General features: G+C 41.2%; 1 protein-coding gene across 1 annotated transcript in view; it reads left to right on the top strand.

The window, feature by feature from the left end:
* Positions 1 to 18,320, top strand: part of memo1 (mediator of cell motility 1) — a 72,341-nt gene that overhangs the window by 12,039 nt on the left and 41,982 nt on the right. The window contains exon 3 of the mRNA XM_059986308.1: positions 6,099 to 6,167. Within this exon, the coding sequence (XP_059842291.1) occupies positions 6,099 to 6,167 (69 nt within the window). The remainder of the gene's footprint in view (positions 1 to 6,098; positions 6,168 to 18,320) is intronic.

Genomic DNA, 18,320 nt, shown 5'->3' with positions numbered 1-18,320 from the left:
CTTGTGTGCTCACCTTTGAGCATTGCTTTAGAAATGCTTGTTGCATTCATCTATACAGGCAGATCTCTCCTCTCGCTCCAAGGGTGCCATCACTGTCAATGAAACACCCACTTAACACGAGATCAGTAGTTTCCGTTTGTCTCAGGGGCACGACATGAAGGTTTAATCTTTTGACTGAGGCAAGAGTACTTCCTCGTGGTTAAACTGACAATTTGCTTTTACCTTCACATCTTAATTCCATATCTTTATCATCATATTATTAATGATTCGAGCTTGAACTATGAGCCTTCGCTTTCATTTGATTAATGCTTTGTTTTGTAAGCAAGGCTTTGTTTCATTTGTTATGATTGTCTTGGTTGAGTGTTAGGATTTTTGCCTCTGACTTTACAAATTGCACAGATAATCCAGACTAACAATCTGGTTCAGTATTATCCAGAAGAGGCATTAAACCAAGATCCCAGATTTCTTCTTGGCTAGGCATTCAAAAAGGAACGAGTTTATCCAGTGTTCTGACTGAATTTGTCTCTCGTACTAAAAGCCCTAAATAGATACATTTCATCGCTGTTTTTGGGGCATTGCTCTGTGCAAATTGGATGACTCTTATCTGACCTTAGAATAATGACTACCCTTGTTACATATTTAATTGGTTGGAAACTGCTTTGTAAGTTATTTTATAAAGGCAACTTTATTCTTTGATGTGATTTAGATCTTTATGTGTTAGTCTCATTTTTCAGTCAAGTAAAACTACAGCTTTAGCTATCCCTGGTTAACGTAAAATATTTTAGTTGAGTTTAAAATATTTACAAATTGTCCACAGTAATGCAATGTGTTTTCCATTATTCACGTTCTCTTTTTCAAAACTATACAGAGTGCTGCAGGAAGGGCACGATAGTGTTTGTGAATAAAGATGGTACAAACTGATTTTGCAATGATTTAGTTTAATTTGTCAACATGGTCGGTGCAGACAAAGTGACGAAGGGTCTACCCTGTGCTGTACTATTCTATGCTCTATCGTGGTGTTAAATATCCAGAAATGTTTACTGGATTATATTCACATCTGAGAGAGAATCTTGTTTTGACAGTGGTGCACTGTATAGGGTCTGTTTTTTGACTAATGCTCAATTAGCATCTTCATAAAAATTAAGTCCAAGTTCAAGTTTAATTGTCATTCAACCATGCATGAATATCCTTGTTACAGACAAACAAAGCAGCGTTCCCCTGTACCAAGGTGCAAAGCACAGTACCAACAGTCATACATAGCACAAGGCACACATAATTATAATAGCAGCAAACATACACAAAATAATAATAATTAGCCCATGTGCCTGAGTGTCATGTCTTGTAGATTGATGATACATGGAAGAAAAAGCCCGCAGGCAAGCACAGTCTAGCTTGTATTCCACTGAGTGAACACTGGAGGGCAGCACTGATAGCAGGGGCCGGCCCCCAACTCAGCATGGACGCAGAGCCACCCCGCCTCCGTCGTCTCCTCCCTTGGCAGATGCAACAGCCAACCCTGGGGCTCGAGGACCTGGTCTACATTACAAGCATGGCCATGCAGCTCCCCCTCCGTTGGTCTCTCCACTGAACCAGACTTGCAGTGTTCTGTATGACCCATGGCCAATAGCTTCTTACGATTACAAAATAAGCGTCCAAGACAGTCACTCACACCATCTGTTAGGCCGCAGTGAAGTGTTGATGATCCAGTGGTACAACTGGAAGTAATGGATAGCATAATTCCATTGACCCTCCAAACGTTTCTCCTCCAAAAATTCAACTTCCACCACCTCAAAGGACATAGCATGAATATACAATCTCTTGCAGTGTTCCTTCCAGTTCATATGCTCACTGATTTTGGATCTGTCTCATCAATCATCCATCAACACCTTGAAGCTTCCTAATACTTCTGTAGGCCCACCTTCAACAAACCAGCATTTTCACTTTGGCAGTAAGCAGAAAGGGGAAATAAATGATGGCTGAGAATGAGCAAAATTTAAGGAATATACAGAGGATTCTGGTTAATTGGACCATTGGTTAATCAGGGCAGAAAATAGCCAGGATTCCCTTTGGTTATTTGGCACACTATGCCACTTAATTGGGACAGGAGACTATTGCCAACAGTTTCTAAGTAGCACTAGTCTTGTGAGACACTACGCCGTGCTTAGAGTGAACAGTTTCTAAGTAGCATCAGTTGTGCGGGTTTGTGTTCAAAAAGCAGTGACTTTTGTCACTGACAGTTGGCGAGAAATAAGCAATAAGACAATTCAGAACTGTTTTGCTCACTAGTTTCAAGCATTGGGGTATATAGGAAGCTCAGAGACCTTGATCTTGACCCTGCCTCGTGCAGCAGCAGCCTGGGCTTCCTGTCAGGTTGCCGGCTTGTGGTAAGAGTGGGCTTCCTCACCTCCAACCCTCTGACTCTCAACAAAGGAGCCCCTCAGGGCTGTGTACTAAGTCCCCTCCTTTACTCCCTGTATACCCATGACTGTGTCCCACTCACAGCTCTAATCTGCTGATTAAATTTGCCGACGACACTACATTGATTGGCTTAATCTCAAACAATAACGAGGTGGCCTATAGGGAAGAAGTCATCTCTCTGACGCAGTGGTGTCAAGAAAACAAACTCTCCCTCAATGTCGCAAAAACAAAGGAATGGGTTGTGGATTACAGGAGGAATGGAGACAGGCTGACCCTTAATGACATCAATGGATCTAAGATTGAGAGGGTAAATAGCTTTAAGTTCCTCAGCATCCACATCACTGAGGACCTCACATAGACTGTACACACTAGCTGTGTGGTGAAAAAGGCACAACAGCGCCCCTTTCACCTCAGACATTTGATGCAGTTTGGTATGGGCCCCCAACTCCAAATAACTTTCTACAGGGCATGCATAATTGAGAGCATCCTGATTGGCTGCATCACTGCCTGGTGTAGGAACGTTACCTCTCTTAATTGCAAGACTCTGCAGAGAGTGGTGCGGACATCCCACTGAATTTGTAGTTGTGAACTTCCCAAGGTTCAGGACATTTACAAAAATGGGTGTGAGAAAACGGCCCAAAGGATCACTGGGGACCCTAGTCACCCCAACCACAATCTATTCCAGCTGCTACCATCCGGGAAACGGTACCGCAGCATAAAAGCCAGGACTAACAGGCTCCGGGACAGCTTCTTCCGCCAGGCCATCAGACTGATTAATTCATACTGATTTGAATGTATTTCTATGTTAAATTGACTGTTCTATTTATTATAAATTACTTTGATTGCACATTGCACATTTAGACGGAGACGTAACATAAGGATCTTTACTCCTCATCTATGTGAAGGATGTAAGAAATAAAGTAAAATCAATTCATTTCCAGAAATGGCCAAGAGTGAAAATGAAACAATTTCACTACAGCAACGTTAGAAACTACAAAGAATTTGAAGCAGTCATTTTGAATGTTATAATGATAATAAAGATTTGGAGGATTTAAAGCATTGTATGAAGGCAGTCCATTATCTGCACTGGGAGTCTGTGCTGATTTTGTTCATTTGCAGTGAATTAAAAGAACACGGCAGTGTACATTGGGCAAATTTCTCCGTCAATAACTATTAGGAACTAATACACAGTTTCATAGTGCTGTGGTAGTATTGGTAGTGTTCTCATTTGTTCTTTATTTCATTTAAAATTCATAATTTGTTACTTAATTAAATGGTAATTTGTCTTTTTTTTAATACATTTTAAATTATTTCCATTAAACATTGGCTACTTGGGCAGCCGCTTAATTGGGCCAAAATGTACTGGTCCCGATATGACCCAATTAATCCAAATCTACTGTATTATCTTTCCATCCAAATGGCTTTCTGGACAAAAAAGGAATGTCCTGGAAATGCAGTTGCTTCTTAGACCCCAATCTCACTCCCATCAGTTAGGAGGCTACTTGGATCCAGTCCAGGACCACCAGACTCAGAACCAGTTACCTCCCCAAGCAGTAAGGCTGATCAACTCTTCTACCTACCAACCCACCCCCTACACTCCCAACCACCACTACTTTATCATTTCCTATCAGCCTCCTTATGTACAGACACTTTTGTGCCTAGCGTCACTTTATGGATATACAATCAATCTATCTATTTAAGCTATGTTACGTATTTATATTTCTTGTGTGTTTTTCGTATTGTGTTCCAGTTTAAGATGAATCCCAGCAACACTTTACTGGCAGCAAACAAAACTACTAATTGATTAATCACACTTTCTCTGGAAAATGATCTCTGCGATCAGTAGCCTGTAACTTCCCTTTTTGGAGTGGAGCTTTTGAACCTCCTGTAAAACCTGGTGTTTTTGCAGTGTGAACTAAAGACTTGAAGGTGCAAGACAGTAATGGTGTGGTGTGTACGGGCTGAATCAAGATGGAGTGCCAGAGCCCAAGAACAAGGAACAAGCCAATGTTTAGCCATTGCTGGAATGGACTTGAAACTGATTTGAAGTAGCAGATCTGAGGTGGGGCAGAGTTGAGGCGGTGTGGTCCAGGCCTGAGAGCGAAGAACAAGCCAATGTTTGACTAATTTAAGTGCCCAGTCAGATCGGAAAGGTCAGGTACCAGGGTCCAGGCCTGAGTATGTATCGAAATGGCAGGGTCTGGGTCCAAAGGCAAGGAACTGGCCAAGGTTTGGATTGAAATGGTCAGGGTGTCGGGGCCCGAGGTGAGAGAAGGGCCAGTGTTCAGTTTGCTGCTTGATGAGGTTGACTTGTCTTTCCTCTGAACGGAGGCTGTGGCCTGAACTAATGGGCTTCTGGACCTGCTGCAGTGATGACTGGCTTTGTGGCTGTGAATTTGTTTTTTTTTGAACATTGGGTATTTGACGGTCTTTTTTAATGGGTTCTATTAGATTTCTTTGTTCTGTTCCTGCCTGTAAGCAGTCAACTCTCAAGGAATTGAATTGAATTGACTTTATTTCATACATCCTTCACATACATGAGGAGTAAAGATCTTTATGTTACATTCCATCTAACTATGCCATGTGCAATCATAGTAATTTATAAGAAATAGAACAGTCAATTTCACAAAACATACTTTCATTCTATACAACTGTAAGTGAAAACAGCCTTCCCCACTAAATGCCTTTTTTCAATTATCTTTATCATGGTCAACATTTGTTCCATTTTGGAAATCAATTCCTCTGAGAGCAATGTACCTAAATCTATTTATTTTTCTTCAGTGTTGCCAACAGTCATGCTGTTCAAAATGCTTTCTCACTGTCCCATTAGATTTGTAGCATTCAGAATTCTGGAATAATATTATGACTTCAGGATTTCCTTGTCGTTGCTTCATGCATAATGCCAAAATGTGCAGTTCTAAGTTGATACTAGACTAGATGTGTCAAGCTTTTAATTAATCCTGCATGTGGTGTGATTTATTTCCTAACATCTGTTTGTCTCATAAAGTGCACTTTAAAACTTGCTTGCTTTTCATTACTTGTTCTTGAAAGATCTGTTACTCTGCTGAGGTGAATCAGATCCATACAGCAAGGAGGTGAAAGATGCCTGTGCCGGCAAAGTGCAGTGTTAGGTCACAGAAGTAATTCCATAACAGAGCTGGCCATAAAAGTACTGTAATCTTCCAGTTGAGTGAGAAAGGCTGTTGCCTGGAGCTTTATGTAAGCCACCCTAAGGAACATCTCTGTCCATTTCTGCAGAAAAGTGCAAAGGTGGGAATTTTCTATTGATAACTTTCTGAGGTTTTCCGAAACCTCATTGCCCAGATGTTCCTCACTCATGCGAGGTAAGCTTAAGTGAAAATGTATTTTAAAGCTATTCCTGAGGATTTTCTTTTACATTTAATTTCCAATCAGTTCTCTCTCCACCCAAAACAGTCGGCAGCTGACCTGATGTCTTTAATGTGGTTCTGTAATTTCTGCTGATGTGCCCCCAGTGAGCTTCCTCCTGATTCCTCCCTCCCATGGTGGGAGGTGCTCCGTTGAGTTGGAACTCGGCCCTTCATTAGTCTGCTGGCTGAAGACCATGTCCTACCATGCTCTGGAGCAAGAGCTTGTGCTGCCCGTGGATGTTTTGTTCCGATCTGGGCTCATGCAAAACTCTTCTGCTTTTGTCTTCACAGTCATGCAGGGTACACATACTGTGGATCTTGTGCTGCTCACGCTTATAAACAAGTGGACCCATCCATCACGTAAGTGAATCTCAAAACTGGACTTACTGCTCTGGCAGACGTTGCCTTAAGCAATTCAAACCTTGAAGGAACAACTGAATAGAATTGGAGATGAGAACAGTTATGTCAATTACCTGATAAAAGATATCAACAAAAATTGGAACCTAAGGCAGTGATATTGTATTTAGGAAACTTAAAACTATTATTTTCAGATTTGTATATAACATATTGTGGTATTTATTAAAACCACTAAACTCTTTGTTACAATTGAATGCCCTGGACTTGAGCAGACAGGGTATACGTCAAAGGTTCTAGGCAATACTGAGCTCAAAAATGTTGGAAACAAAAAGGATACCTGTGATGAATTTTAGGAAGAACAGATTGGTGAACTGGGCAGATTAAAAAAAATTACGAAAGTTTTATATTGCTAGGAAGAGTGAGGATATCTGTTAAGTTTGTACTATTTAACACAAAAAAATGGTCTCGCTGCTTTTGAAGGTGATAGATATAGTTGAGAAACATTTTAGAAAAAAAAAACAGATGAAGTTAGGGCAAACAACACACACAAAATGCTAAAGGAACTTAGCAGGTCAGGCAGCACCTGTGGAGGGAAATAAACAGTCGGATTTCAGACCACCACCTATGACTCAGTCCTGATGAAGGGGGTCAGTCTGAAATGTTGACTTATTCCTCTCCATAGATACTGCCTCACTTGCTGAGTTCCTCCAGAATTTTGTGTGTATTGCTCAAGACTTCCAGCATCTGCAAAATCTGTTGTATTGCTGAAAGTAGGCCAAATTATGTTGGTCTTCAAATCAGGTTTTGCAGAATCTGGTTATCTATTATGCATGTTCATCTACACCACTTGGAGTTTATGTGGAGCTGAGGCTGTGCACACCAGTTGACAGAGAGTCATGGTCTTACAAGCCATCCCTGGGTAATGAACCAGTTCCATTTGTACAGACCTTGACTTCAGGAAAAAGAGCACAAAAATCACTTGGTATGGTCACCACACTGTCACAGTTCTGCAATGAATAGCATTAAAATATATAAGACTGGTGAGAACAATAAGAGTGAAAAAACAGAGGAAGCTTGTTCTGCCATTTTATTCAATGATTTGGACCCCACAGCCTTCAGTGAATTCCACCCTATGAGTGAAGAAATTTCTCCTCATCTCTGTCATAAGTATTTTATCCTGTATCCTGACACTGACTGTTGATTCTTGAACCGCCGGTCAACAGAATCATCCTCCCTACACCCATCCTGTCAAGGTGCTTCAGAACGTTGTACACTTTAATGTAATTTCCTGTTCTTCTAAGCTATATAGACTCCTCACTTTCTGCTTTCTACAGGGATCGCTCCTTACACGACTCCCTTGTCCATTTGCCCTTCCCCATTGATCTCCCTCCTGGCACTTACCCTTGCAAGCGGAACAAATGCTACATCTGCCCCTACACTTCCTCCCTCACTACCATTCAGGGCCCCAAACAGTCCTTCCAGGTGAGGCGACACTTCACTTGTGAGTCTGTTGGGGTCATACACTATTTTCGGTGCTCCTGGTGTGGCCTCAGTGAGGCCTGACGTAGATTGGGAAACTACTTTGCTGAGCATCTATGCTCCATCTGCCAGAACAAGCAGGATCTCCCAGTGGCCACCCATTTTAATTCCACTTCCCATTCCCATTCCGATATGTCAATGCTCCACAGTTGGGAAAAGACCACACTTGGGTTGGATGAACAACACCTTATATTCTGTTTAGGTAGCCTCCAACCTGATGGCATGAACATTGTTTTCTCAAACTTCCAGTAATGCCTCCACCTCCCACGCCCCTTCACCATTTCCCTTCCCCTCGTCGCTCTCCCATGTTATCACCTTATCTGTCCATTGCCTCCCTCGGGTGCTCCTCCCTACTCCCCCACCACCCTTCTTTCTTTCATGGCCTTCTGACTCTTTCACCAATCAACTTCCTAGCTCTTTGCTTTATCACTTCCCCTCAAGTTTCAGCTATCGCCTGGCGTTTCTCCCTCGCCTCCTCCCAACTTTCAAATCTATTCCTCAGCCTTTTCTCTTCAATCCTGCCGAAGGGTTTCGGGCCGAAACATCAACTGTACTTTTTTCCATAGATGCTGCCTGGTCTACTGAGTTCGTCCAGCATTTTGTGTGTGTTGCTAGGCCCAGTCAACCCAGTCTTTCTTCATGCAACGCTGTTACCTTACCAAGAATCAGATGGTAACATTGGTTGCAAATAATAGCCTTTCTTCTCTGAAGTAACCAAAATTGTACACAATGGTCAAGATCCTGTACAATTGCAGCAGGTTGTGACTATTGTGTCAAAGACTCAAGATTAATGCTTTGAAAGTACAGATCAGAGGGAATTGTCAAGTGGTGAACACAGCAGAAAGTGGGAATAGCATTGAGGTACGTGAGAGGAGAGCGGTACAAGGAGGTGATCAAATGTGATCCTATACAGCTTTGAGAAGAGGGGTATAGTAAGGCCATTTGAGATTGCATTCAAGGGCATGACTCTGAATACAAAATGGAGTTTATGTACAGGGAGAGAATGATGAAGGATAGAAGCACAACAGACCCAATATATATATAATGACTTTGAAAACAGACAGGAAAGTACTCGTTGCAGCTGGTGAGAAAGTAATTCTCATTGTACTGGAATGAGGAATAGAGATGATTTTTTTAAATTAAAGACTGGCTATTTTCTAACATTTCAATGGAATGGCAGATTTGATGGGTTGAGGGATTATTAGATTTTCTGTGCATTTCAGAAGACATTTTCTTGAAGTTCTGTCAAGTGATTACTGGGCAAGGTTAAAAATCATAAGTCAGATGCAAACGTGTGTCATGACTAATAAATCATTGAGAGTTAAATTGAAAGGGGGTGACATTTCTGTATCTGAAATTTGCAGTGGAATAGGACAAGGGAAGCAGTGCATGGAAACTACACAGGTCGTTTTCCCTCCAGTTATAGGGTCAACTGTGAGGAAGTTTGTTGCTTGCACAGTGTTCAGTTCCATTTGCAACTCTTCAGAAAATGAAGCGCTCTACAAACACAGCAAAACCTAAATAATACTCAGGCACAAGCTAGTAAGTGACAAACAATGCTTGTCAGACAGTGACTATCTCTAGCCACCTGCTTAGGCATTCAGTAGTATTATAAATGCCGAGTCCTTATCATCCTGGAGTCACCACTGACCAGAAACCAGCTCTGTGAGTACTGTGGACCAAGAGCAGCTTGGAGGTGCCCTGCAATGAATGGAGCAGAAGGACAGGGTAGCAGGTGCATGGAAGCTGTCACATATAGCTTCCTCACCAAGTCAAATACCACCTTGACTTGGAACCATTTTCACAGTTCTCTTGTCATTTTTGTAAATCCTCTCCATCAGAATGAGTGTCTACTCTAGAAGGACCACATTAACAAATTGAAATTGGTTTCTTATTGTCATATGTACCAAAATACAGTGAAAAGCTTGTCTTGTAAACTCTTCATACGGATCGGATCTTTACACATGCATTGAGGTATACAAGGTAAAAGTGAGAACAATGCAGAATAAAGTGTAACAGATACAGAAATCCAGTTAGATGGGTCTCCACCACCTTCTATGTTGCCATTCACACCAGTGCTTACATCCCAAAAATCATAAATACAAATAGATCATGTGCAAGTTTGCTGCAGAACCTGGCAGTATACTGTGACAGAAAGAGGTTGAGGGTTAAACAGTGACAGAGTATATGTGAGAGTTTGAAAAGAGCATCAAATGGAAATTGTCCAAACTGAAATGGATGACTATTATGAGGAAGAGAGTGGTTTTAGATGATTTAGGGATTTATGTACCAGAATAATTTCAATGTAGCTTGAGTCAGAAAGCTAATGTGATGGCGGGTTTAAATTTAACAGGCTTTGTTGTAAGAATACAGAAAATGGAATGCAGTATTCAGGAGTGTTGCGGCATGTTCCATACAACTCCTTGATTGTAGTATTCTGTTTTGAGCATTCAAAATACATTTGTTATCAATTTATACAGAGTACAACTCTAAGTGTTTACAATAGGAAGGAGATGTTGGGCCTGGGGGATTGAGTTGTGACTGCTATGATTAATGGAATTTGCTGTTAATAGAGAGAACCTGGGTTATATTCCTCAAAGCTGAGGAGGACAAGGAATGATCTATTTGATATGTCAAAGGCAATATTGGGAATTGTTAGAATACAAGGAGAATAAACCTCTCTTACTCGTGAAATATTCAGAATAAGAGAACTATTCTGTAATTAGAAAATACTGATTTTAAATTAAATTCACAAAATTGTCTTGTGAGAGTATAACGTGATTTGGAAAAAGATGGAATTCGGATTGAAATGATGGAGCTGTAGTAGCTGACAAAGTGGAATTGAGCTCACTCTATTGTAAAAAGCTAAGTTGACTTGTGAGCAGCATATAATTTCACTTCTCTGTATTAGTTATTACATAGTAAAGTAGTTCACAACCGAAAATCTTTTACTGTCCATCTGCATACCATTTTTCCTCATCCTCTCCATTCTTTCCTCCCACTCCCTCCCTTCTTCCTGCCCTCCAGTCTTCCCAGCTGCCCTTGTCACCCCCTCCCACCTGTCCTTGTCCATCCCCTGTTCCTTCCAGCTGATCTCCTCCCATAGTGTCCTCCCTTCCCAGCTATCCTCCATCTATCTCCCTGAACTGTTGACAAAAAAGGCTGCAGTAAGTGGTGGTTACAGCCCAGTTCATCACAGACAAGCCCTCCCCACCATGAGTATATTTACCTGCAGTGCTGCCACAGGAAATCAGTGAGGTGATTCATGCTCTCTTCTCACTACTCCCTTTGGGCAGGAACTTTAGGTCGCATGCCACCAGGTTCAGGAAAATTTATTACCCGACAACTATCAAGAGCCTGAGCCAGCGTGGATAACTTATTCACCTTAATGCTGAACTGATACCACAACCAAATGACTCACTTTCAAGGGTTCTGCAACTACAGTGGATTGCAGTTAATTGGGCCAAAGATTATCAGGGCAGCCATTCATTTGTGACAACTCTTAAAGAACAAAAAAAGTAAATAGAGAAAATAGCTGGGATTCCCTTCATTTGTTTGGGAGACTATGCCGCTTAAATAGGTCAGGAGACTGTTGTCGAACGGTTTGTGACTGACCCTAGTGTGCATTAGTGTGGCCGTTAGACCCTACACTGTGCTTAGAGCAATCAATTTTTAAATAGCATCAGTTGTTTGTGTTTGAGTTCAAAAAGTAGTGATTTTTGTCACTGGTAGTTGGCGAGAAATAAGCAATAGGACAATTTGGAACTGTTTTGCTCACTGCAGTTTCAAGCATTCAGTCTTGGAGATGCTAAAAACAGCTGGGAGTGAAAATGAAAGGATTTCACTACTTCCAACAAGTTAGGAATTGCAAAGAATTTGAAGGTGTCTTAGTATATTATAATGAAAATGAAGATTTGCAGATAGCAATTGTCTAAAGCATTGTATGAAGGCAGTCCATTATCTGCACTAGGCGCCTGCACTGATTTTGTTCATTTACAGTCAATCAAAAGAACACGGCAGATGAATATCCTTGTTGCTAACTGCTACAGTACTGTAAAAGTATTGGTAGTGTTCTAATTTGTTCTATATTTCATTTAAATACATAAATTATTACTTAGTTAAATAGTAGCTTGTCTTGTTTATACCTTTTAAAACTTTTTCTGCATAATTGGTCAAAATGTATTGGTCCTGATGTGTCTAATTAACGAGAATCCACTGTATCTTTTATTTGCACAATTAGTGTTCTTTCACACATTGATTTTCAGTCTTTGTAGTTTTTCTTAAATTCTATTGTTTTTTTATTTTCCTGGAAATGCCTGCAAGAAAATGAAGTGGTAGTATATGTTGACATATATGTACTTTAAAGTAAATTTGCTTTGACTTTGACATAGGTGCAATACGATCCAATGGTTTTGGTCTCTTGCCCTTTATTTGTGTGTGAGCTTAAAAAAAGTCATTGCAGCTACATGGAACCCCATCATAGCCAGGTAGCTACACACAAACTCGTTCAGCCAGTGTCACTGGATGAACAGCTCAGGGAGGAACGTTTTTTCTGTAAGCTAGTGTAAAACCATTGTGATCCAAATCTAGGAGGTTAACCTAGTTGGTTTAACCACTCAGTAAATAAACCCATTGTCTAGGATACACAATTGATCATTATAACTTAATCATTTGAATGATAAAAAACAGACTGGTTCATTACTTAATTACAGAATGAGATGGGACCTCTCATTGTTCAACTTCCTCCCTTTTTAAAGGAATTTAACTAGAAGTGTTTTAAGTCAATAATCTACTTTTGGAAGCATTGTTTTTTGTATGTAAGAGAGAAGCCACATTTTGTGCTGAGCAAAATTGGAAACAGATGTTTATTAGGTAATATGCAATAATTTTTCCATCACTAAATACCCTGTATACAGCATCTTGAGAGGAAAGGTCAGTGACAAGCTCATAATGGATGTGAAACAACTGGTTCAACCAAATAAATACCGTGGTTACAAGAGCTGGTCAGAAGCGGGTGGCTTACTCATCTGAAGGTGAGGGAAGAGCTTGTTGCCAATTCTCGAGTTGGAGAATTTGAAATGAAAACAATGCTTCAGACTGGCAGGAACATTAAAATAGTGACCCCTCTTGCTGTGGAAGGAGTGATATCTGTCTCTCCCCTAGAGAGAGAGAGGGAGAGAGAGAGAGAGAGAGAGTGCCTGTGGGATGCTGAAATATTGGAGTGAACAGTTAGTTGTTGATGGGCTGCAGACCATGGACTATCTTTGGGGCTTTTTTGTTGCTGACATGGTGGGTGGTGGGAATGCTGGTGTTAATTCTAGCATAAATGGAGCGGGGGGGGGGAGTTAATGCTGCTTGCTGTTGCTTATGTGTGGGAGAGGGGGCAGGGAGTTTTGGGGTTCTTGCTTTTTTTTCCTGTCAGTCTGGGTTTTTTTCTCCTGTTTTGAGGATGTCTGGAGAATAAGAATTTCAGGTTGTATATTGTTTATGTTCTCTGATATTAAATGGAACCATTGAACCAAAGGCTTTCAATTACTCACAATCACAAGTCCAGATGACAGTGGAGTACACTGCAATTGTCTGGATAAGTACTGGTCTGCTTACAGTACAGAAGCTCAACATCATCCATTATCCTATCCAGCACCTTAATCATTTATCCCCCTCCACCACCAGAGTATGCACTGTGTACAAAGGTGCACTGTTATTGGAAAGGTACCTCAATAGTACCCACCTACTTCAACCACCAAGAAGATGGGACAGCAGACCCATAGAAGTACAGGTTCCCCTACAAACCACACATTTCCCAAACCTGATGATATATTGTTGCTTCTTCATCATTATTGGTTGTAAAGCCCAGAGCATTTTGTAACAACACAGAAAGTACCATCTCCAGATCGAGGCAATTGCTCTTTACCAGTTGTTCAAGGATAATGAGGGGAGCTGACTACTGACTGGTCTTGTCGATGAAAGCCACATTAAGAAAAAAACGAGGTAGAGAAATGTGCTTTGTTCATTTTTGCTACCTATGAGTAACAAAAAGCAATCATGGGTGTCAGGAGACAATAACAGAAAGTGAACAATGGCTGCAAAGTAGCCAAGTTCCCATGATTCAGTTGGCATTGTCAGGAAGTGCACTGTAACAGTTGAAGCGGAGCATCACACTGCTTCAAAGCATTACGAGGTAGTACTGTATAACTTTGTCTCCAGTTTCAAATTGTTGCAAGGTATTACTGTGTTTCCTTTGACTCCTTTGTTAGATGGTCCTATGCAACTATTGAAAGTGCAGTCCTTGTAAACTCCTTGAACAGTAACTGTTCTAATAACTGTTTAATTTTAATGCAACTTCCTATTCTATAGTCCCTCGCCAGCACATTTCTCTGATGAGTACTCCAGCAGAAGAAACTTCATTGTTCATTAATGAAAGGCCACTTGATTGTAGTGTGTGAGAAAGAAAGTGTCCCTTCAGTTTTCATAAATAGGTACTTAGTGCTTACAAGATGATCTGTGAAGCAGCTAAACATTAGTACATTGCATCAAGCATTTCATACCATCTGAATAAAAGAAGAAAGACTGATAGGCTATTTTACTTTTCATTTGCTTTCCTTTGTTTCAGTTTTCTCCTTTTCTTGACATTATCATCAACTTCTGCAGAAAACAATTTTTGATGTTCTACACTAACCAGTCAGGATATGTGTTAATTGATTTCAGGGATTTAAAGCTGATTGCAGGTTTGCATTCACAAATGGTCAGAGAATTGAAGAGAAGGTATGAATTAAGGTGATATTGGATGGTGCTGCTATTTGAAATTGATTTTTTTCAGCAGCAGGACAGAGACAATTCCCTATCCAACCATTTGTAAAACCTATGGTTCAGTATATGGAAAGCATCTGGCCCAGTACTAAAGACCTGTGCTGGTCAACTGGTTAGAATGTTTGCCGTTACTTTTATTGTTTAGTCCGGGGGTCGGCAACCTGCGGCTCCCGAGCCATTTGTGGCTCTTTCACCTCTGTGCTGCGGCTCCCTGTGGCTTTGGGAAATAATTGGTCAGTATTTAATTAAAATGTATTTTATGTTAGTTTGTTAGCTTTTGAAATGTAATTCTAAATTTGAAGATTATGGTGATCTTGTACAATCTAAGTGTGGTGACACATTTCCTGGCACATCCGAAACGGCTCACAATTAGCCAGCATTCCGGCTAAGGGAGATAGCCTACGGGGGTTTGTGAGTACGCGTCTTTTGCAGCATCTGCGTCCATGGGGGCTGGGTTGAGGGAGGCTTAAAAGCAAGGCTGTTTAGTTCGAATAAAGTTATTCGACTGCAGTTTACTGACTGCGTGAGCACACCGCTACAACGTGTTTTTATCGCTATTAATATACGTCACCACTGCCAATACCTGACACCCGCCAGTGCGCGATTTCTTTAATTTTTCGATCCAAGGTAAGCCAACTATGGAGAATTCTAAAAAAAGAAAAGTGACTGAAGAAAACAGAACGTTTAATGATACGTGGACAGATTCATTTGCTTTCACTGTTGACGAGACTGGTTTACCAGTATGCTTAATATGCAATGAGAAACTAGCAAACAACAAAAAGTCAAATGTCGCAAGGCATTTCCAGAATAAACACGCAGCCTTTGCTCAAAAATATCCGGATGGAGATGAGAGAAAAAAAGCCGTTTCGGAACTGATGCGGAAGGTTGATCTGAGCAAAAATCATTTCCAGAAATGGATGAAGTCTGGAAAATCAACGACATACGCCAGTTATATTGCCGCTCAGGAAATAGTCAGGCACGGGAAGCAGTTTACAGATGGTGAATATATAAAAGAATCTTTCATTAAGATTTCAGAACATCTATTCACGGACTTTAAAAACAAGAGTGAAATTGTGCAGAAAATCAGGGATATGCCCCTCTCTGCAAAGACTGTCAAAGACAGAACCATAAAAATGGCAGAAGACATCACAAGACAGCAAATTAAAGACATCAATTCAGCTGTGGCCTACTCGATTGCCTGTGACGAGTCTAAAGACAAAGGTGATATTGAACAAATAGCGTTGTTCTGCCGGTATGTAAACTCTGCCGGGCCACAGGAAGAACTGATTGAGTTGATACCTCTAAAAGACCAAACACGGGGGGAGGACATCTGTGAGGCTGTCTTGAATTGTTTAAGAGCCAAAGGAATAAAGACCACCCATCTGGTGTCAGTAGCTACTGATGGGGGCACCGAATATGACGGGAACGCACAAGGGAATTGTGGCTTTACTGCAGAAGTCGCTGGACAGAAAGCTGCTGACTTTTCACTGCATCTTGCACCAAGAGGCACTGTGCGCTCAAACATTTCCTCCGGAATGCACAAAAGTAATGGATGTTGTCATTCAGATTGTCAATAAAATAATGGCAAAAAGTTTAAATCACCGTCAATTCCGTTTGTTACTGGACGAGCTGGAAAGCGCATATTCTGATCTCCTGCTGCACAACAAAGTCCGGTGGCTGTCCAAAGGGGAGGTGCTGAAACGCTTTGTCGCGTGTCTGGAAGAAGTGAAAACTTTCCTGGGCAGCAAAGGGCTCAACTTTCCTGAGCTGGAACAGCCAGAGTGGCTGGAAAAGCTACACTTCATGGTAGACATGACAGCGCACCTGAACACGCTGAACACAGCTCTTCAACGGGGTAAGGACGTACAGCCCTGCACATGTTGGAGGATGTTTTGGCATTCGAGCGTAAGTTGACGTTGCTTGCCAGAGATTTACAGAAAGGCACATTGTCTCACTTCCCCAATTTGAGAGAGTTCAAACAAGGTCACGACATGATAAATTCGGAGTATTTACATTCTGCAATCATCGCAATGCAAACATCGTTTGGGAAACGCTTCTGTGAGTTCAGAGAGGAAAAAAACACATTATCCTTCCCGGTCACTCCCCTAAGCATCGATCCATCCCTACTAAATACGACTGCATTGTCAGGTGTGAGTCAACCTGAACAAGTATGATAAATATTTTAATTGCCTATTATTTTACGTATATTCATATGTTTTCATTGTTCAGTGAAATAGTCCTTTTATTTTTCAGGTTGACAGCTGGCTGACGTTATTTTTGGTTTGCTGCTGGCGGCAAATTTAAGTTTGGCGTTTTTCATAAATACAAGAAGGACTCAAATAGACGTTGAGTATTTTACTTAAAAGTAACCTTCAACCCAACGTCTTTTTTTCGGAGTTCAAAATGTTTTTGTTGCATGCAGAAATGTAATTTCATTTTCTCTGCAGGAGTTCATCAATTTCATAAATGCAACACATTATAGTTTGTTTATACATAGCATAAAGGCAAAACAAAACGTTGTATGCAGTGTTATTTCATTTTAAATGTCAAGCGGGTTTTGCGGCTCCCAGTGTTTTCTTTTCTGTGGGAAACGGGTCCAAGTGGCTCTTTCAGTGGTAAAGGTTGCTGACCCCTGGTTTAGTCTGAGGTACCCACCTTCTTCAAGAAAGCTTCAATTATACCAGGACCTAAGAAGAACATGGTAATCTGCCCCAATGACTATCGTCCAGTTGCACTTACATCCACAGTGATGAAGTGCTATGAGAGGTTGGTGATGAAACATATCAACTCCTGAAAAGCAACTTGGTTCCACTCCAATTTGCCTACTGTCACAACAGGTCCATAGCAGATGCCATCTTATTGGCTCGTCGGTTAACCTTAGGACATCTGTACAGCAAAGATGCATGCATCAGAATGCGCTTTATCGAATTCAGTTCAGCATTCAATACAATCGTCCCCTCAAAACTAATCAATGAACTTCTAGATCTTGGCCTTAATATCACCTTGTGCAAGTGGATCCTCGATTTCCTCACTTGCAGTGCCCAGTCAGTTTAGATTGATAAAAGTATCTCTACAATCTCAATCAACACATGTGCACCACAATGCTGAGTTCCTAGCCTCCTGCTCTACTCTATACTAATGACTGTGTGGCTAAGCACAGCTCTAATGCCATATTCACGTTTACTGACTGCTGTTGTCCGAATCAAAGGTGGTGATGAATCAGCATGTAGGAGGGAGATTGAAAATCTGGATGAGTGGTATCACAACAACAACCTCTCACTCAATGTCAGCAAGACCAAGAAGATGATTATTGACTCCAGGAGGAGGAAACCGGAGGTCCAGGGTCCAGTCCTCATCAGGGGATCAGAGCAGGAGAGGGTCAGCAACTTTAAATTCCTCTGTCCTGGGCCCAGTACATTAGTGCCATTATGAAGAAAGAACAATAGCGCCTCTACTTCCTTAGAAATTTGCAAAGATTCAGCATGATATCTAAAACTTTGACAAACTTCAATAGATGTGTGATGGAGAGTATACTGATTGGTTGCATCACAGTCTGGTACGGAAACACTAGTGCCCTTGAACGGAAAATCCTACAATAAGTAGTGGATATGGTCCAATTAATCATGAGTAAAGCCCTCCTCAGCATTGAGCGCTGTCACAGGAAAGCAGAGTCCATCAAAGACCCCCACCATCCAGTTTATGCTCTCTTCTCACTGCTGCCATCAGGAAGGTGGTACAGGAGCCTCAGGACCCACACTACCGGGTTCAGGAACAGTTATGACCCCTCAACCATCAGGCTCTTGAATA

This window comes from Hypanus sabinus, chromosome 12 (genome assembly GCF_030144855.1).
Source record: "Hypanus sabinus isolate sHypSab1 chromosome 12, sHypSab1.hap1, whole genome shotgun sequence".
NCBI lineage: Eukaryota > Metazoa > Chordata > Chondrichthyes > Myliobatiformes > Dasyatidae > Hypanus > Hypanus sabinus.
This window is presented reverse-complemented; position numbering and strand designations above follow the sequence as displayed.